This window comes from Gossypium raimondii, chromosome 10, assembly GCF_025698545.1.
Source record: "Gossypium raimondii isolate GPD5lz chromosome 10, ASM2569854v1, whole genome shotgun sequence".
Lineage (NCBI taxonomy): Eukaryota > Viridiplantae > Streptophyta > Magnoliopsida > Malvales > Malvaceae > Gossypium > Gossypium raimondii.
The window spans coordinates 51,403,451-51,424,367 of record NC_068574.1 but is presented as its reverse complement, the minus strand read 5'-3'; the positions used below and the strand labels follow the sequence as shown (position 1 = coordinate 51,424,367).

Sequence of the window (20,917 nt, the reverse complement as noted above, 5' to 3'; positions counted from 1 at the left end):
CGAAGATCCCCCCGTATGTATGACTAGAACAATTCAAGTTAGAATTAACTAAATCAAAACTCATGCATAGACTCTTAAATCTTTAAATATGACTACTTGTAAACATACTTTAGGGCAGTTCTTCATTTAAAAGTTGGGATTCAAGTGTTTTTGACTTTTGCTTTTGGAAGTGAAATTATCAAATACTCTTAATCAATTATTTAAGTATATAAAAATTAGATTAATTTATATATATTATATTAAATTATTTAAATATTATATATTTTTGAATTATTAATTTTACAAATAATTTATATTAATTACTTAAAATATATTTAAAATTTATATTTCATGTATCATTACATTGTCATGTAAAAAAGGACATTTTAGCTATTATCCATAATTTATTTTCAATTTTTTATATTCGTTTGATTACTTCACTTAATAATGTCGTCTTCAAATCTACATTCTCTTTTGAGAGTGTAATATCAATTATCATTATATTAACAATGGTTAATAAGTTTCACCTCTAATTTTTAACAATACTATCAAACCCTTAAAATTCAAGTATTATACCTTTTTCACATCACCTTTAAAAAGTTTTTTTTTCCTTAAAATCACTTTAAAACCAGAATTAAGCTTATATCAATAATTTCGACAGAGAAAATGGGCAAGAAAAAGACAAGTTTCATCCTAATTATGAATCCAACCAAAAAGTGGGTCCAAGGTTTCAGGGATTTTCAACTTCTTTTATTATTGTTTATTTTTCAATGTTCGCCTTGTCTGAACCTGAAACATAGCGAGCAAGGGTGCACGATTGCAATAAGATCACACCATTAGAGAGAGAGACGTGTTTCAACAATGGCCAGCCAAACCTTTTAAGTTAATGTGTCCCCAGTCAGACAGTGTTCGCTGTTTTGTTCTTTCTCTGTCTCCCTTGACAAACATGTTTTCAGTCTTCTTTTTAATTTTAAAAAGGACTGGAATTTGGTAGCTCCTCTATATATACGTCCATTTTGCAATTTGGGTCTGTTTTGAACAATGTGAGAACTCCATGGTTGTCCACTGAAGGAGACAAGCTCAATATGGGAAAGTGTGAGTTCTTCTCCAAATTGCTTGATAATAAAGTTTGGATGGAGATGGATGTTTTCAAATACATTGATTTGATTGAAGGTACTTATATTTTTTGCTTTTGAGAAGTATCCTGAATTTTAATTGATATATGTAAATAAAGTGATCATAACCATTACTCCAATTAATAAAAATCGACTGGATGGATTAATTTGGTGTATTAATAGTAGTGCACACCCTACATTATTATTTAATGCAAGTGCTTTGTAGTAATTTTGATAACTATTACTATATATATATGCATGTTCAAGCACTGGTTTATGATGTTGTTACCGAATTGAATTCCAATCAAAAGATTAGAGAAAATTTGGAAAATTGAAAAATCAACATAAGACTTTGTCTAACAAGAACGTTAATTACATAAATAAATTTGCAAATTGAAGAAGAAAAATAAACCAACTTGAGAGAAGTACTGATAATAATATACTAAAATTAGTGGTAATAGAGACTCTTTTTTCAGACACTAAAAATGGCAATGAAACCCTTACTATTCTCCCTCCAATTGTTTGGCCAGCTAGTTATTTTAGGAACCAAATCCGAGAATCTGCGCAAAAATGGTTTTGTTCTATGATCTCAATCAACCAAACCAAAAGGAAAAAGAAATCCCAGAAAAAAGAGAGAAAGAAACCAGTTTTATTCCATTTTCTCCAATTTTTTGGCTTTATATCTCGCATTTCTTCAAGCAAACTAGCAACCCAGAAAGCTCAAAACTTTGATAAAAAGATTGGATTTTTGGTGTTGGTTTTATTTGTTTATTTAGATGATTCCATTTCCCTCCAATTTTCTCTCTTCAAGGTCAGTTTCAGAATTGTTGTTTTTCTTCATTTTTTTAGTGTTCCTGAAGACCCCACATTGATGCAAAGAGAAAAGACAAAAGAGACAAAGAGAGACAATTTTTTTTTCTTTTGATATTTTGATTTATTGGTTAAAGAAAGGAGGAAGAGATGCTGAATTTGAATGAAGATATAGTTTTTATTTGTTAATTTATGGAATGAGCAGAAAGCTAAGCTTTAAAAAGGAATTTGAAATTGAAGTTAAGAACTCACAAGCACCTGCAAAGAAGAAAGCAAATTTACAGCAATGTCAGTTGCTCATGTTGATGATGAAGAGGCTGCTGAAGTTGGCGATGTCGAAAAAGCCCTTCCTAGCGGTGACTTTTATACAGGCCAATGGTGTAATGGTTGCCCTCATGGCAATGGGAAGTATTTATGGACTGATGGATGTATGTATGTTGGTGAATGGTTCAAAGGGAAAACAACGGGGAAAGGCAAGTTCTGTTGGCCTTCAGGTGCTACTTATGAAGGTGAATTCAAGCATGGTTTTATGGATGGTAAAGGGACTTACACTGGCTTTTCAGGAGAAACTTATAAAGGGACTTGGGTTATGAACTTAAAACAAGGAGAAGGGACTATTAGTTTTGTGAATGGGGATTACTATGAAGGTGAATGGCGCCGTGGATTCCAGGAAGGATATGGGAGGTACCATTGGAAGAATGGGAACCAATATATTGGTCAATGGAAGAAAGGGTTGATAAATGGCAATGGAACAATGATTTGGAATAATGGGAATAGGTATGATGGCTTTTGGGAGGATGGTTTTCCTAAAGGGAATGGGACTTATAAATGGCCAGATGGGAGCTTTTTTGTTGGTATTTGGAGTAAAGATGGTAAAGATCAAAATGGAACTTATTATCCATCTGATTCTCCAACTGAGAAATTTGATTGGGATCCTCAACAGGTGTTTTTAGAGGATCTGAAAGACTGTAAGATATGTGGTGGTGAGAAAGTATCAATTTGGCCTTCAGAAAAGATGCCAAATTGGTTTGCAATATCCAAAGAGAAAGATGGGAAACAAAGAAGAAGGTCTGATGGGAGTTTAAGTGGTTTTAGTATGAGTTCAGATTTCAATGGTGGAAGTGTTTCTTTTGGTAGTGAAGGAACCACAAGACATGGGGATGGAAGTGTGAGAAGACTTCACCTTGAAGATTCAGTTGCAAGAGGGAGTTCTTTACAGCTTAAGAAGCCACCAACGAGGAGGCAAGGGCAGACAATATCCAGAGGCCACAAGAATTTTGAGCTTATGCTTAACTTGCAACTTGGTATCAGGTACTGGTTTTTACTTGTATCTTATCAGCTTCTATGTTGTTTTTCTTCTGGTTATGAAATGTCAAATGTTATTTGTTTTCGGTATATGTTGTTTTGCCTTCTAGATTATGTTTATCGATATTGCAGCGAAGATTGAACTCATTTCCTGTTTTGAGGTATAATGATTTATGTTGTAATCATGCAAGTGCTTGGTATAGGTTATGTTTGTCGCTATATGCATTGCCTTTTAGATTATGTTTATTGATTTTGTTGTGAAGATTTATTGAAATCGAACTCGTTTCCGTTTTGAGATATAATAATTTATATTCTAATCATGCATGTATTGGTTCTCTGGTTAAATTGTAGACACTCTGTTGGGAGGCCTGGTCCAGCTTTATCCCTTGATTTGAAGACATCAGCCTTTGATCCTAGGGAAAAATTTTGGACCAGATTTCCGCCTGAAGGATCGAAGCACACTCCGCCTCATCCATCTTCTGAATTCAAATGGAAGGATTACTGTCCACTTGTATTTAGGTTCGAGACTGGATCATCTGCTTGTTCAAAAAGATAATCATTCTTTGAAGAACCGTTTCTTCTTGATCGTGCTACTATAGTATGATAACATCATCATGAAAATAGCTGTATGCAAATGGAAGAATACTAAATTATTCACTTCATCCAATTCATTGCATGATAATAACTTTTGAACTATATGATATGAATATGATACCACCGTTAAGGGGTTACATTACAAGTATTTCCTAACATGTCATTGCTTTTACAATTCCAGGACCCTAAGGAAATTGTTCGATATAGATGCAGCTGATTACATGCTTTCGATATGTGGGGATGATGCCCTTCGGGAACTTTCATCCCCCGGGAAAAGTGGAAGCTTTTTTTACTTGACCAATGATGACAAATACATGATAAAGACAATGAAGAAGGCAGAAGTAAAAGTAAGTTTTTATTGCTTTTTTCTATTGTGATGAACCTGTAAACCTGCAATTTCTAGTAGTTTTGCATTACTTTCTTGATGACTGAATAATCATCATTGCGGACTCTATTGCATTTGCAGGTTCTGATAAGAATGCTTCCGGCCTACTATAATCATGTTCGGTCCTTTAAGGACACTCTAGTCACCAAATTTTTCGGTCTTCATTGTGTGAAATTAACCGGGTCGACACAGAAAAAGGTAGTGTCAATGCAACTTCAAACACATCTTTGGGGTAATAAAATTTAGGAAATAAATCTCATACTTTCTTCACTTGTGATCTCAATGAGTCAGGTTCGATTTGTTGTAATGGGGAATCTGTTCTGTACCGACACTGCCATTCATAGGCGCTTCGACTTGAAAGGTTCTTTCCAAGGTCGCACAACTGCTAAACCTGAAGCAGAGATTGACTCGACAACAACCCTCAAAGACCTCGATCTCAATTATATATTTCGATTGCAGAAACTGTGGTTCAAAGAGTTCTGCAGGTGATTCTATTTTCTAATAACCTCTTTATCATTAAGGTTCATGTTACCTAATATTTCTTCCATTCCTTTCGTGCAGTCAAGTCGACCGAGATTGTGACTTTCTTGAAAACGAGAGAATTATGGACTACAGTTTGTTGATCGGTTTGCACTTTCGTGAAGTTTCCACGCCTCATACTTCTGGAGTTTCCTCACCTACTGGTTTATTTCTAGTTATCTAATGGAAATTAAAATTTCCATGACTTTGAAATCAATGGTTGCTTAACAGGTTAACATATCTTTCGGACTTAATTTGCAGGAAATGGAGATTGTGAAAATGGAGAAGCTCCTCGGCTATCCGAAGATAGCAATGATCAGCTTGTTATCAACTCCACACGGTAAAATTGATTGCCATTAACATGATGATTTATGGATCTAAAACATTACATGACATGAATATTTCGATATGAAAACATGCAGGCAGTCTCCGGTTAGTTTAGGTATAAACATGGCCGCTCGAGCCGAAAAGACGGTGAGGAAAAACGATTGCCAAGTGGTTGGAGAACCAACTGGTGTAATGTATGATGTCATTCTCTTCTTTGGCATAATAGACATCCTACAAGACTATGATATTAGCAAGAAGCTTGAGCATGCATATAAATCAATGCAATATGATCCAACTTCGATTTCTGCTGTTGACCCGAAGTTGTATTCAAAACGCTTCCGGGATTTCATTTTCAAAGTTTTCATAGAAGACACTTGAAAATGCCATCATGATCTTTACAAGATTTTCAATTCGGAAGCAGTGTACACCCGATCGTTTTTCAGGGATGCGAGTGCTTAAAAGAAAAGGTTTACGACTTCCGTCATTGACACGAGGTGAAGGTTTAGGTTAACATTGCAAACACAGTTGTTAAGGCTGTTTCAAATGTAAATGAATTGTTCAAAGGGTGAAACATTAGAATTCATTCTTTTTTTTTGTACCTAACTAGCTTGATATTATCATGTATAGGAAGGGTTTTGTTTGAACTAAACTAACATTTAGTTGCTTTTATATATATTGAAGATGAAAAATTTTGCTACACAGTGTTTGTATGATAACAAGCTATTGAATTTAATATGATTTTATTGATAAATTTTAAAAAATGATATTAAATCTTACTGAAGAAATGAATGCGTGGACCACTCTTATCATTTTCCAAAGCTAACGTCAATCAACATTGGCATTTGCAGCAGCAAACAATGCACATCATTTAGTAGTGAGTTTCCGATACATACAAGGCCCATTTCTAAGACCTGTCCTCCTCCCACACGAGTAAACCCCACGCTGAGCTTTCCATGAAATTTTCATATGATGAGTGGGTTTTTTTTTTTTTGTTTGTTTGTTTTGTATTACATTAACAGCAGTGCTAAAACAAATATATAAACTTTATTTCCTCTCATGGAGTTCTAATCTTGGTGTATGATATTAATGGATAACTCCAACCAACTGTAAGGTTGTCGGCAAAACTGTGTGATTAATGAATTAAGAAAGTAGTCAACTGCCAATGCCAAAGGACATTGTTCCCTGAGAAGGTTCCAGAAGAAAAATGAAGGCGATTGATTTGACAAGGTGGAAAATGTGGCCAACCACTTGTCCTGACCTGACATTTATGGATTTGCCCCCGCCTGTGGACTTTGTTATGCTGCCAAATGTTCATCCCAACTCTCGTGGGGATGCTGCAGCTGCTTCCCCCAATTTTATTGCTCCAATTTCCTTTACCTTCAATTCATAAACAAAAGCCCTACAACTTTGTCAAAAATGTATACACCTCATATCTTTAATACAGAAGGGATTGTGTTGTATATAACTGTAATTTCACGTTATTCTCATCTTTTCTCAACAAAAGATGATAAATCAAAGTTTCATACAATCATTTCTCTTGTTTAATATACGAAGTAAAAAGTTATCGAAAAATATCTTCTTTATTCTTTATATAAACTATTGTACAAGAAAAGTTAGGATTGAAATAAAATAATTATAATGTTTGTTTTATTTTCCTTTTCACTTCTTAATCAAATACTAGTTATCATTATTACAAGTTATTCATTTTCAATAGTCATAATAATAAATTTATTATAATAATATTTTAATGATTTGAACTAAAAGAATTCAAATATTTCCTTTTAGTACTTAACAATCAATTAGTTTATAAACATTTAAAAATAATAAATTAATATAAAAAATATTTAATGAAATAAAGACTTGAAAATTTTTAATACAAGCATACATGTATTAGATTCAATGGCAAATATTTCACCTGGTTTTTTTCTCAAGTGTTTTCTTCACTCCATAATTGCAGCATTTCTAGAAGATGAGTCTTCCTTGTAGAACAAGAAATCTGCCCAAAATCATTTATATAACTACAAACATGCATACATCATTCACTTATATATTGGAAACCTTTCAATGCCCTTAAATCACTGACATTAACATCTCATTCAAATAAACTCTTCAAAATCGGAAGCTTAATTCTTTCTATGGAGACTCTCTGTTATTGAGCGCAGAAAGCAACTGACCCGGATTCTAAAACAGCAAAGCGCAATTTGCATTGCTTGTGACCGGCCAAAACTAAGTCGAAGATGATTGCGAGGTTCGTAGAGCAGAGAATGGCATCTCACTTCTTATAGGGTTGAAATGGAAAGCATGGAACTTGGGATTAGATGTACTGACATCCAGCAAATCTAGAGTTTAAATCTCAGCATACACAACCTTTCTCTTATCTCGGACTGCGATCTTCTTAAAGAAAAAAGTAAAGCATGAATTTTGTAGGTAGTATAATATATGTGCTTTCAACCAAAATTGGCTTGGTTGAATCCTGCTCATGTCCTGGCATATACATACAGAAAGTTAAAAGGGGGAATAAGAGAGAACCAGCTTGTCAAAAACATGTTACTCCGGATGTATGGGGTATGATTGTTTGAATGTATATCTGTGTTGAATACATATCCATATATGACTCTCATGGTTGTGCCTAAGTAATATACGCACGCTGGAAACAGGGCAATGAAACCAAGCAAAGCACACGAACAACAGGCACTAAACTTTTTGACATGTATGCTAATCATTGTGTATGGTACAAAATAAAAAGATAATGCAATCTTTATCGAGGAAATTCCGAATGTAAACCGGATGAAATTTCATGCATTGATGTAGGAATCCGATGCTGCGAGTGGACCCAGAAGTGTTTTTGAGGATGCATATCAGCAACATGATGAAGATTTATGCAAATAATGTGCTTTCCTATTTTGGAAATATGCCTAGCACTAAAGTGAAGTGCAGATCATGGCAAATACAATCTTTTGCTTTTTTACCAAAGATGGATGGTGACATTAGAACAAGAACCACTTCTCGTTCACGAAGCTTCACAACGATGCCGTCTTTGATCTCATAGAAGGCATATGCAAAAGGAGAAAAAAGAAGAAAAGATAAAACTGTAAAATCCTATGATTTATGGGGTATGAAGTAACCTTCACATTGTTAGGCCTATTTGATTCATTTTTCCACTGTAATCAAGCACATAAACTATCACATTTAGAACCTACATAAACATCATTACATGTTGAGTGCTAAAGATTGTACCTTAAACCGATCCTCAGTCACCGGAGGCTGCAAAGGTGTTTGCTGGATCAACGACCGGAGAAGATGAATCTCTATCCCTTCCACTGCTGCTGCTTTCAAAAACGACTTTCGAAATGCAAGGAAACTCGTTTTTCACATCAACTCCATGGTCATATAGGAACCCCTTGAAAACATGGCCACTTATATTCACAGTAGCTTGGTATGCAATCTCTGATTCACCATCACTAATGGCTGTCACTTGAATACACCTGAAAACCGCCGGTGCTTGAACTCGAACCGGTAAGGATTCTTTAAATCCTGAATCTGGAAATTAACAAAATACCCAGTTTTATACTAACAGAGAACAGTTTATATATGGTAAAACAACAGTTCAACAAATTTAGTACATATAAATCATTCAGTTGCATAATATCTTAGCTTAGTTATATATTTAAAGTTGAAAGACTTAGATGAGAACTCAATAACCCAACAAATTCAATACATTGAAAGCAACCATTGAACACTAAAAATTCAATAAATCCTATACATTTCAATCATTCATTAATTAAAAAAAAAAAAAGAGAATCCCAGCATTGTTTTATCCTGAATTCAATGGTTTCTTCAGCATGGATTCAATAAATTTGATACTTAGGTGAAGAAAAATGGAAGGAAAGATTATGAAAGAAAGAAGAAGATAAAGAGAAAGCAAACCCTGGTGACAAGTGCCTGCTTCAAAATTCAAGGACTTGGAAGCAGCGTTTGAAGTCAAATTCAAAACCCTTTGTCTTTTACCACCACAAGAAGAGGAGCCGGAAGACCAACCACCATTTCCGCCGCCGTCATCATCCCCGATCACTAAAACCTTCCTGTCTTTTCTCCTAGCAGCAGGCACCCACGTGCTCTTCACGTGAGTAGCACAATCATACCCTCGACTCTTACAACAAGTCCTACACCTACTATATCCACACTCCTTCTTTGCCCTATTCCCACAATCTCTACACACCTTGAAGCAACCACCAGCAGCACCACTTTCATCATCATCATCTTCTTCAACATTATTCAAGGCTCCATCTTTCTTTTGGAAAACCGGTATTGATTCTTGGGCGGTGCTTCTCTTTAAAGTCCAAAGATTTGTGTCAGTCAAGTTGTAGTTTTGGTTAAAGGGTTGTGGTTGTGGTGGTGGCGGCGGCGGCGGTGGGGCTTGTTGTTGTTGGTTTTCCTGTGGTGGTGGAGCTATAAGGAAGATGTTATGGAGGCCTAACATGTTGGTGGGGTGATGATCATAGGGTGGTGGTGGCGGTGGGAGAGACCATGTTTTAGTGGTGGCGTAGTAGGTTGGGGTGGCCACAATTGGAAGTTTAGGAGTGGAAATGGTAAAAAGTTAAAAAGGAGAAAGAAAAGGAAAGAGATGCGAAAGGCTGAAGCAGAAGCAAACTGAAAGTCGGTGAAGAAACAGTTAAAGATGTTTTGGGAGAAAGAGGCTTTTTACTGCTAACTAATCAAATCTGACACAACCCGTCATTCCTACTTCTACGCTCTATACTTGTCTTATCTAACCTTCTCTCTTCATTTTCTCCATGTTTTTTAATTTTCGAATAAACATTCCCATGTTAAAAAGAAATAGAGAAAATATAGAATCACATTTTCTTATAACAATTTCTCATATTTTTACAAATTACCGTAATTTGTAAATACCTCTAGTATTACAAATAAAAATTAGAAAAGTTTAAAGGATATAATTAAAATTAAGATTTTAATTAGAATTTTAAACATCAAGATACAACTTCAAGTTAAATGGTAATAGTAATTAATTAAAATAATATTATTTTAGAAACACCCATTAATCGAATTGATTACAAGTAATAATGAATAAAGACGACTCATTATTTTGTGTTGGTTTGGGCATTGCTTTGAGTGGAATATTGATGCATAACCACACTTCCATTAATCTCAACATCATTACATAACCAAATGCCTTTCATTATAACAAATAGTAGATCTTGAGGGAAAAAAGGGAGTAAATTGAGAATTAGGTGAACAAATTGGACATCACTAGGGTTTTGTTAGGTTGATTAGGGAGACCACAAATTTAATATTGGCTATGGACCAATCTAAAGAATTTTAGCCAAAATTCTACATCCCTATATCCCCTATAGACCCCCAAGGGGTAGGCATATTAGTGGACCAAGTTACCTTTCTTTTTCTTTGATGGTGACAATATTTTGCAGTTTATTTCACACTCTTTCCTTTCTCAACCAATGGTCCCACTTATTTCTTTTATGTTTCTTATTTTGTGCTCTTAGGAAAATTATAAATTTTATTTATCTCTTAAATATTCATTATTATACATTAGAAACAATAATTATATAAAAAAATGGACTTTCTTTTCATTTATACATGTTATAGTTTAATTTCAACTATGTATGTATCTTATAACCATATAATGTTCAAAATTATCAAGATTTAATTAAATATTTTATTGAATTACCCAAAAAATACAAGTGAATGTTTCATTGTATGATGGATTAAAGTACTTAACACCCAAAATAGAAATTGTTACTAATTAACTGTAATTTACTTAGTAATCATGTAATAAAAATAAACTTGAAATGTTAAAGTGAATTTTTTTCTTAAAAATACCATTCAAATTTTTTTTTTGGATTAGTGCTCTTAAGAAAAATTAACATTAGCATTTGGATTGAAAATAGTTAACGATATTAACTATTTAGATTAACTGATAACATTATGAAAATAGAAGAACCAAATTATGCCAAAATTGAAGTATATAAATTAAAACTCAAATTCAATATAATATATGGGTTAACTCGAAATTTGACCATTGTCTTATAATGTGAAAAAAAAAAGACAAACACAAAATAAATGAGAAACTGCGTGTCAATATCTAAGAACCTTACAACATTTAAGTTATATATAATTTAGCAACATTTTAATTGAAAAGTTATTGATGTTAACTATTTAGACTAACTAATAATATTATAAAATTATAGAGACCAAATTATATTAGAAACTAAAGTTTAGAGATAAAATATCAAATTTATGCATAATAGAAGGATCAAAATTGAAATCTAACCATTTTATAATGTAAAAATGTGCACAATTGGTGGTACACATGTCAACAAAAGAAGACCATTAGGGCTTTCCTTTTATATGTAGTTATATATATGATTTTATTATATGAAAAACAATTAAAATATGATTTATAATATAATATGAAGGAACCATTAATAAGTTTTGAGTGTATTGGTAAGAGACATTGTATTTATAGAGAGAGAATAAATCTTTGAACTTTAGAGAAGACACTGTTGGAAAGGGAAGCCATGAACCCTAAAAGAAATAATCTTTATGGATTGTGTTGATAAAAGGATGGGTAGGTGGTGGAGATGGGTGGTTCACCGTTTGGGACAGGGCGGAGAGTTGCCAAATAGTATGGTCAAAGTAGGAGGGAAGGAGGAGAGGAAGAGACTTGAGGTAGGTTGGGAGAAAATGAGATGGGGATAGCTTGTCTCTCATCCTTAGGCCCTAGGCCTTGTATACTTGGCGTCTCTTGTCTCAAGGTGTCAGGTGTTAGGTTTTTATTGGCGAGTCAAGGGAGAGAAGCCTGGGGCTATAAACTTAGGTAGAATGGTACTATGATGTGCCTTGGGTCATTTCATATGAGATGTGGTAGTTGAGATATAATGTGGCAGTTAATAAGTGGTTTCACTTGTCAAGCAAGTTATAAGCTAAAGGGCTCTTACGAGGGGTCCCCTCATACCGTTTATAGACTTAGTTATTTGGGCGATCACAGCGAGGTGTAACAATTGCTCCCTCCTAATTGAAGGGGAGGTTATACAGTGACATTTCTTGAGACATATTTGATTTTTGTTAGATAAATTATATGGTTTTGAGAGGTGTAATAAGCCATTGAGGAGGTGAGAAAATGGTGCATCCGAAGTAGAGGTGCTCATGGGCCGGGCGGCCCGCCCGAAATATGGGAGGGTTTGGGTAAAAATATAGGCCCGAAATATGGGCTTGGGCAAAAAAACGAGGCCCATTTAGAAAATGGGCAGACCTCGGCACCACTTTTTGGTCAGGCCTGCCCATTAATATAATAAATATATTTATTTTTTAAATTTTTTTAATTTTAAAATATTTTTAAAATACATTTTTTATTATTTTTAATTTTAAAACACTTTTTTAATTTTTAAAATAAATTTTTGGTATTTATTAAAAAAATGGGCCAGGCCGGGCCGGGCCCGGGCTTATGTTTCGGGCCTAGGACCCGGGCTTTATTTTTTATGGGCCCGACCCAAACCCGGCCCGACCCATAAGCACCTCTAATCCGAAGGGTTAAAAGAAACACTGTTTGACTAAGTCATTAGACACAAATTGCAAGTGTTGTGTAATTGACTAGGTCATACAAATGACCTACTTATATATCATTGCGATTCATTTATATACCACAATATGGAATTCAAATTATATGTGCATTAATGGCCAGTTTAATATTGCTTCTTAAAAACACTTTTGAAATAAAAATATTATTAAACAAGATGCTTCTAAACCCTAAACATAAAATTTTAGCCTTTGTTTAAAAGTGTTTCACCCAAAAATACTTTTAAGAAGTAATACTAAAGTGACCCTAAATTATTTTATGATTTAATTAATGTTTATAATAATAAAATCACCCATACTTCCCAGCAAGGTCAACTTTGATTCTTTCTCTCTCTTTTATCAATTTAATACCTTAAGATTTAATTACTCTTTAAAATTCATTTAATCCAAATTCACCAAGTGCAAAATAAGCAGACCACCATTAAAAACCAAGTAATAGTAGGTAAGTATAATAAAGAATAATTAAGATGCAGGAGGTGAGAGAATATTTGAAGGCAAATTGAGAAAGTTTTTAACAACAGCAGGGCAATGGAGAACAAAGCAGCAGCCTAAATCAAAGGCAAAGGCTAGGATTATAGCAACTCTTTTTGGAGCAATCAACATCACATTCCAATATAACCTTAACCTCCTCCAAACCATTTCTGTAAAGACATAATTAGGTCAAGTCTGAGTCTATCCTACAGAGTAAATAACAATCATTTTCAATGGGGGGCAAAAGAAAAGGAAAATTATAATTATTTTTCATCCATTTTAATCAGGTTTAAAATAAATTTATTAATAAATCTTTTAACCTTTTATTTTATTAATTAATGAGATGAGGAATTAGGATTTATTTAGAACACATGCATTACTTTGTATAAAAATCTAATTAATGACATTATATAACCAAATAAAATCATTACATTAATTAGTTGGTAAACCAAAATTATATATTATTTAATGTAAATAAATTATAAACATTATATAAAATTTATTTGTAATTATAAAAGATTTAAAATGAAAATGTAAATAAATATTTTTCTATTTTTAAAACAAAACCCTTTTAATAGATTTTTCTTTCACCTACCCAAAAATAATAACTATATATAAAATTCAAAACTTTGACCAGAAAGAAAATACTCAATCTCAACTTAGTTACGGAAATTATTTTAATGTAGTTTATATTTAAAATAATTTATGTTAGTTCTTTTATTTTAAAAATAAAAATATAATATTTGAACCTACACCATTTAAATTAGTAAAACTTTAAACATATCATCCAATCAAAGCTTTATCTTGTTGAGTTTTTTATATTTATTATTAATTAGTTTAAAACATGTTATTTTCAAACACATTGGTTTCCACACATATAGCATGTGATAAAATCTTTTGTTTAATTTTAACTTTTACAAAAAAAATATTATATTTTTCATTTTTATTTTTAAGATTAAAAAATGTTTGGTAAGTAAAAAATTTGTTATTGAAAACATGTTTGGTACAAAAACTATATTTACGAGTACCATATTGAAAATTTAAAAACTAATGTATTTAAAGTTGAAAACTTTTATTTTATCACTTTTAGCTTTGCAAAGTATTTTAGTAAAAACAATTAAAGTATTTTTTAAATATTGGTTTTATTTTTCAAAAATCATTTTAAAATTTTTTAACCAAACATGTTTTTTTGAAATTTTTCATTTTCAAGAAAATGTAAATGAAAATCACCTCTATTTCTTGAAATTAAACAAAGCCTAAAGTTTAAATAAAATAAAATAAAATAAAATAATAAATCTCAAAATTACACATGAATTTTGATTTAGTGTACAATATTATATATTAACTTTGAATTTGTTCAATTTTATACTTGAAAGTTTTGGTTTAATTCAGTTTTCACAATTACTAATATAATTATCGATACAACACAATTTTAGCTTACAGATTTTATATGCATAAATAATTTTATTTATCCAATATAAAACAAATAGATGTTTTATTTCTTATGTATACAATTGAAAAAATAATTTTTTTAGTTTTTAAGGTATCCACTTAAGTGAGTTCAATGATTAATCCTTCTATTTTGTAAATTCATCAAACCCTCTATTCTTGTCATTTTATTTCACTCCCATGATTCAAGTTCAATATTTTTAATTTTATAATACATTACTTCTATTTTTATTTTACACATCATTAATTTATATCGGATAAGAATTCTATCTATAAATATAAAAAATATTTTAATTTCTTTCATCAAAAGAAATGAATTAACTTAAAACGGATTTCGTCTAAGTATTTACAAACAAAATTCAAGATCCTCATCTCAAATACTTGTTGATTAAGCCTGAAGCCTGATTACCGGTAGGAATGCCATTAAAATACTTCTAAAATGTAATTAAACTCTTACTTGAAATAAGTATTTCATATTAATTAACTAAATAATTACATCATATATTAATCATTAATTTGATTAAATCATTTTACTGACATTTACCGTGCAGATATTAAAGAGAGATTATAATTAGATTTAGAAAATGGTCTAAAATTATTTTGAGATAAAATATCATAAGCTTTTTAGTAAGATAAATATTCTAATTGGAGGAATGATATTAATTCCAAAAATTGAAACTTTTCAATTGTTCTGTGATATTTTGAAATTAAAAAGAAATCGCTTGGTAACAATGTCACTACAAAAATAACAAGTTAAACCTGAATTTAACAAAATAATTTTATTATTGTTAACCCTTAGACCTGAATTTTAAAATCTGAAAAATAAAAATTATTTGTGCTTTGATTCTTACATTGAGAATTTACAATTGTAATAAAAGAATACAAAATATAAATTTGAAAATAAAAGTTATTTGAGTAAAGCATTAGAATACTCAAATTCCTTAAACTCAACTCTACAATGGCTAAGCAAACCAAAATAGCTTTCTATTTTTATACTCTCTTAAATACACAACAGGTTCAAATAACAATCATTTACAACCCAAAACCAAATCTTTGTTGCTGTACGGGGATAAGATAATACTACCAAGGCAGCTTAAAAAACTCGTATACTAAATTAACCATATGTTAAAAAGCTAGGCCAAATGCAATTATCTATTACCTTATTTCATCATTTTGCAAAATGCCTAGGTCGAATCCTAAGGACGGATCAATCCATCTTATGCTATGTGCAGGCTCGTGTTATGATCCTAAACTGCACAGTTAATGGACATGAGAACTCATTTTCTGTAAACTCACTCTTACGTTGACTATCCATCTCGGAGAAGGAAATGTTGAAATTTAAAACGCCACAGGAAAATGTATGAAGGTCTTACCATGGCTCAGAGTTATTGCCAAGATAATTTCTGACATACCATGGCCGGGTCCAACCTTCCTCCATTGCAATGAGATTGAGACGTACAATCAATTTCTTCACAGCATCTTCTTCTAGGTTGCTAACTGGATCTGTTGACGGATTTTGTGCGGAAGAACTCTGAAAATAGTTCACTAAACATGTTTGTCCCAATTCTTAAAAACAGAGTTCGAAGTTGCATATTAAGGTGTACCATGAAACTTACCTTCATGTCTTGATACAATTTGAGAAATTTCAGAGCCTGCTCGTACAATCCACAATGATAGAGGAGAATGCTATAATCTCTCGTTTCCTTCGGATCGGTCCTTAGAAGAATAAGGCGTTCACATGCTGGAAATATGGTAACAATTTCATCATAATAGAAGCACATAAACCTTGACATTACATCAGACATGCATTGGGCCATACAACTTCATGAGCAAAAAGAAGACGAAATTTTACCTAAAGCAGGTTTGAGAAAGGAAATTCAAAAGCGGAGAAAAAGGATAATGAACTTGATTGCTGGAAGAAAAAGCTTTGAACTGACAAGAAAAAGAAGGAAGACCGAATGCTAAAACTGGAAATAGTGCAAATAATTTTCTGAACCCTTTCTGTTGCAAGGAATGAGAACGAGAGAAGGACTGCACGATAATAAGTTTCAATTATCTTTACATTTATTGATCTTGATGTGTGATAGCTAAAATAAAAAAGAATTTACTCATGCAACACCATCTAATCATACCAGATAAAGCACGCCTCATATACCCAAAATGAACACTGGTCCAGACACCCCGATCTAGCCTACGTTGAGCAGCCTTTGTAGATGCAAGCTGATAGCCACTGTATGAAATAAATGTGAGATCATAACCTAGAACTCCAAAATAACATCTAAATACAGATTGAATTGAAATATAGATAAAATACCTATCTTCAAAGCCATTAAATTTATCTATACAGTTAGCAGCATTTGCTGCCCTTAAGAATAAACTATCAGCAGCACCACGTTGAAATGGCCAGAAAGCATCCTTTAAATTTCTTAAAATCTGCAATCATGAAACTATCTGAGAAGAAAACAGATAACAAAAACCAAAGGTAAAAGATTACAAAATGAGGAGAAAATGGAATATCCATACCAGAAATAGATTAAATAAAAAGGTCAAAGTTTGAATGTATTGAAGATAAATCTCCCACAAATACCCAAAAAAAGAAAAAGATTACCTTACCCATACAAGGGATGTCATGTTGGAACTTTTCATATAGATTAAAAACAAAGTGTATACCAAATTTGCATGCCAGTTAAGACCTTAGTTAAATAGATGTTGAAATCTCAAAATCCCACCTTTAGCTTCACATGCAACACAGGGGAAGAGACTTGCAAAAGGGAAAGGGGAGAATTAATTAAATTGTTTGCAATCATTTAACATTTTGGATTCTTTGGTTCTTTGTACTGTAGGAAGCTGATATACATTTTTTCTACTCACGTTCCTTCTGTCTGTGTCTGATTATTTGATATCAAATAAGAAAACTGAAGAAGCACAAGACAAAGATGCAATAAAAACTTATTGGAAAAATAAATAACTAGAATTTGTTTTATTTTCTCATTTCAGCCAGGATTTAATATTAAAATAGTAAGAAGTAAAGAACATAAAAAAGTTCACGAGTATAAAAGTCACCTCCTCCAATAGCATTTGTACGGTCATTATGTGTGGCTGATCAGACTCTTTGCTCTTTTGCTTATCATAGGCTCTAGGAAGACCATGAGGATCATGTGGAAAAAAAATCTCAACATCGAAATCCAGAAGGCCCCACAAGCGAAGCATTTTCAGAATCTCTGAATGTATCAGTGAAAGCATTACAGCAGAACCCGAACGATGTGTCAAAACCTGCTCAAACATAAGATTATTTAACAAAACAAACACTACAAAATGGTACACCCTTCTGAAAAGAGTATAGAGTAATACACTAGAAGGCAAATTTCATACCGAGTGAAGATCAAGGGCTTGTGGCTCTGCTTGATTCTTGGCAGTAGATCTTCGGAAGCCCTTAGAAGAAGTGAATGGATTGACCAATTAGAAAAAGAAAAAAGATTAAGTAAATAGTTAAGCAACCAAGTTACTGAAGTTCAAAGAATTTGATCAATTAGTAACTAAAGGAGACAAAATGTAACATCTCATATATACAGCCAGTGAAGCACAGAGAGGCTACACCGTTCCAATGGTCATTATGACACATTCTGCAAATCTGAGATTTACTGAAGAAGAAAATTCATTACATAAATGTTGCATAATTCCTTGAACTCAAAAGAGTAAAAACTAGATAGTACCTTTTTGACATATAGATATTTTTCTAAGCTCTCCAAAAAATTCTCCCTTGACGACCTACATGCTGAGTTATAGTGGGAGCAGTAGCCCATTGAGAGATCATCCAATCTTTCGAGGAATGCATCCACCGGCAGAGGAACGGAAGAGTGTGAAATGAGAGAATCATCCTCTGCTGCTATAAAAAGAGATGTTCTCCCCAGATCAACACATCTATTTATGCAGATACTTGTTTCTCTCTCGATATCAGATAATTTTTTAATCTGCGAAACAAAACTCTTCCTCGCCTCCTGTTCAAAAAATCAATTAAAAAAAAAACAATGTTAGATTAACATATGACTAAAATTCTCATTGCACTTGAGCTCTCAATTATTATTTGATTTTTTGGTTACAAAATCCCATTGGACTCGAATATAAAACCAGGACATACTTTCGAAGTACCATCCTCCCCAAGATAAAAAATTAATTTGAATCGAAAGTGTTGTAGTGCACCTTTCAGACCTGTATTTAAAACCACTACAAACTTTCCAAAACGATTTTATTTTATTTTGCACGTTTTTTTCACTTCACTTGAACAAAATTAAATTGAACAAACTAAAACTTGAGTAATTGAATTTTAAACCAAGCATATTGAGGTTACCAAGCACAAAATCGCCATAAGTACATCAATTCCTGACAGATAACATAATTATTTATAACTAAAAAAAATGGTATCATACCAATATAATCCATAAAAAAGGATCAAATTGCCATAATTGAAATTCTTCAATCGTACTAAGGAGGCTCAATTCACATCAAAACCTCTCCAAATTTAGAATTATAGAACACAATTCGATTAAGATTTGTCAGGAAAAAAGAGAGAGGAAATTTCCATCATAGTCATGGACACTAACTCGAATCATATCATGTTTCCAAACTGAAAGTAAAAGATTCGAGCAAAATTGCTATAATTAGACAATCTTTACAATTAAGTCATATCCTAAAACTGAAAAAAAAAATCAAAGATTATGTAAGAACAGAGAGAGAGAGAGAGAGAGAGTAGTAGTTACTCTAGCATGAGAGGTATCGATTCCAGTAGATTCGAGAGCATCATGCAAGGCGAAGCTGAGATCGGGGAACGATGCCGGTTGAGGGGACCCGCCACGGCACACCACACGGTAACACTTCGGAGACGACGGAGTAACGGAAGGAGTTGAAGGGAATTTGGAGAATTTAAAAGGGGAAGGCTTACGAATCCAATATAGAAACGATGAAGAAGCGACAAGTACTGAAGAAGCTGAACTCATCGCTGCTTCACTTTCAATGTTCCTTTTTTGTTCCCCTTCTATTATCCTTTTTCAACTACAAAGTTATGAGACAGTGCGTATCTGAATGACCGACTGATCCAATGGCCAAAATATCTAATGCTTTAATTTTGATAACGACATTTCGATTTTTAAATGACTTGGTGAGAGGGCGAAAATGAAAAAAGAAAAGAAAAAGAAAGAACATATTTTTGGAGATAAAAAGAAAAGTTATTTGAGTTTTGGTTCACAAATTTATGACATTTAAGGTTATTTTATGAAAAAATTAAACTGTAAAAGAGAAGATAAACGAAAGCTTTTGATTGTGAACAAAAAGGACCATAAACCAACCATTTCAACCTCTCGAATAATTTAATGACTATTTTGTAATTTTTTAAAATTGAATGACTAAAATATAAAATTTTTAATAGCTTGATGACTTTAGGTATAGTTTAACCGAAGAATTATGTTTTGTTTTTGGCACGTTGGTTTACCCGGATTTCTTTTGAAAGATTCATTCAAATTAGCTTTTCCACTGTGGCCATGTGAAAAATAGATAGCGGACAATCATGAATTTACTGTTAAAGTGATAATAATTTAGTGTCTTATCATGTATTAAAAATAAATATTTGACTCGGTTTTATCTTTATCTTGGATATTGAGTAATCTTTTAAATGAGCTTTATAAATTACGAAAAATTAATCAAACCCATATATAATTAAACACATAATAATTTTTTATTTGTGAAATTAAAAATACATTAGTAATGTAATAAATATTAAAATATATTATTAATATTTATTAATGTTTAAATCTGCTGTTTTTTTTACATAAATATAAAATTTATTTATTTATATTTATTCGCTAATTTATTTTGTCCAATAATTTTGTCATTTGATGATCGTCTGTATTTGCTCAACATACGTCAGGAGCAAGGGACTTTAAGTTGCTTTGGAAATAGTGAGAAAAAGCAATGGTTTTCCTTTGACTGCCAAAACCCTTGGTGGTCTATTGCGCACAAGTCTTGATCTTTTTGCTGGGAAAGATATAGCAGAGAGTGAGATATGGAAGCTGTCAGAACATCATTGTGGTATTTTCGAAACCACTTTTAAATTTTGAAAAAAATAGTGATCGACTTTAAAAATAAAGATAAGAGTCACCATCGATTTTTTATTAAGATACGATCGGTTCACTATTAAAAATAAATTTTAGGTCTGCGAGATTTGAGAAAATAAATCTGGGAGTCGGTTACGCACGAGAAAGGGTTAGCACCCTCGTAACGCCCAAAATTAATACCAAATCGATTGTTTAATGTCTTAGTGTCAAATTTTTGAAAAGATTTTAAGATACGATCCCTTGAA

The 20,917-nt window shown here is 32.4% G+C and overlaps 3 protein-coding genes across 8 annotated transcripts; 1 reads left to right on the top strand and 2 right to left on the bottom strand.

Moving 5' to 3' along the window:
* The first annotated feature begins 783 nt into the window (after window positions 1-783).
* On the top strand, window positions 784-5,731 carry LOC105776478 (phosphatidylinositol 4-phosphate 5-kinase 6). Its single transcript, XM_012599141.2, is given in 10 exon segments — window positions 784-1,152; window positions 1,944-2,180; window positions 2,183-3,215; window positions 3,561-3,728; window positions 3,985-4,150; window positions 4,270-4,386; window positions 4,480-4,673; window positions 4,750-4,871; window positions 4,969-5,047; window positions 5,130-5,731. Coding segments are annotated over 9 exon segments (2,241 nt in total). The 5' UTR covers window positions 784-1,152; window positions 1,944-2,101; the 3' UTR covers window positions 5,413-5,731.
* Window positions 5,732-6,059: 328 nt separating this feature from the next.
* Window positions 6,060-9,786, bottom strand: LOC105776481 (protein SHI RELATED SEQUENCE 6). Of its 5 annotated transcripts, XR_008189928.1 has the most exons (5): window positions 8,962-9,785; window positions 8,272-8,574; window positions 7,209-7,518; window positions 6,950-7,030; window positions 6,060-6,411 (listed from the first exon to the last, which is right to left on the bottom strand). XR_008189928.1 is itself a non-coding variant. In XM_012599148.2 (3 exons), the coding sequence occupies exons 1-2, from the start codon at window positions 9,512-9,514 to the stop codon at window positions 8,285-8,287; spliced, it is 843 nt and encodes a 280-aa protein (XP_012454602.1). In that variant the 5' UTR covers window positions 9,515-9,786; the 3' UTR covers window positions 7,011-8,076; window positions 8,272-8,284. The 5 variants fall into 5 exon arrangements, 2 of the variants coding, with proteins under 2 accessions (XP_012454602.1, XP_012454601.1); XR_008189930.1 differs by lacking the exon at window positions 7,209-7,518 and having other exon boundaries at window positions 8,962-9,786; XR_008189929.1 differs by lacking the exon at window positions 6,060-6,411 and adding an exon at window positions 8,004-8,076 and having other exon boundaries at window positions 7,011-7,518; window positions 8,962-9,786.
* A 5,738-nt stretch (window positions 9,787-15,524) lies between these two features.
* LOC105776479 (uncharacterized) lies at window positions 15,525-19,657 on the bottom strand. Of its 2 annotated transcripts, XR_008190140.1 has the most exons (9): window positions 19,323-19,657; window positions 18,279-18,563; window positions 17,938-17,997; window positions 17,629-17,838; window positions 16,880-16,998; window positions 16,698-16,795; window positions 16,418-16,596; window positions 16,182-16,306; window positions 16,072-16,096 (listed from the first exon to the last, which is right to left on the bottom strand). XR_008190140.1 is itself a non-coding variant. In XM_012599144.2 (8 exons), the coding sequence occupies exons 1-8, from the start codon at window positions 19,557-19,559 to the stop codon at window positions 15,935-15,937; spliced, it is 1,296 nt and encodes a 431-aa protein (XP_012454598.1). In that variant the 5' UTR covers window positions 19,560-19,653; the 3' UTR covers window positions 15,525-15,934. The 2 variants fall into 2 exon arrangements, 1 of the variants encoding a protein (XP_012454598.1); XM_012599144.2 differs by lacking the exon at window positions 16,418-16,596 and having other exon boundaries at window positions 15,525-16,096; window positions 19,323-19,653.
* Between the last annotated feature and the right edge of the window lie 1,260 nt (window positions 19,658-20,917).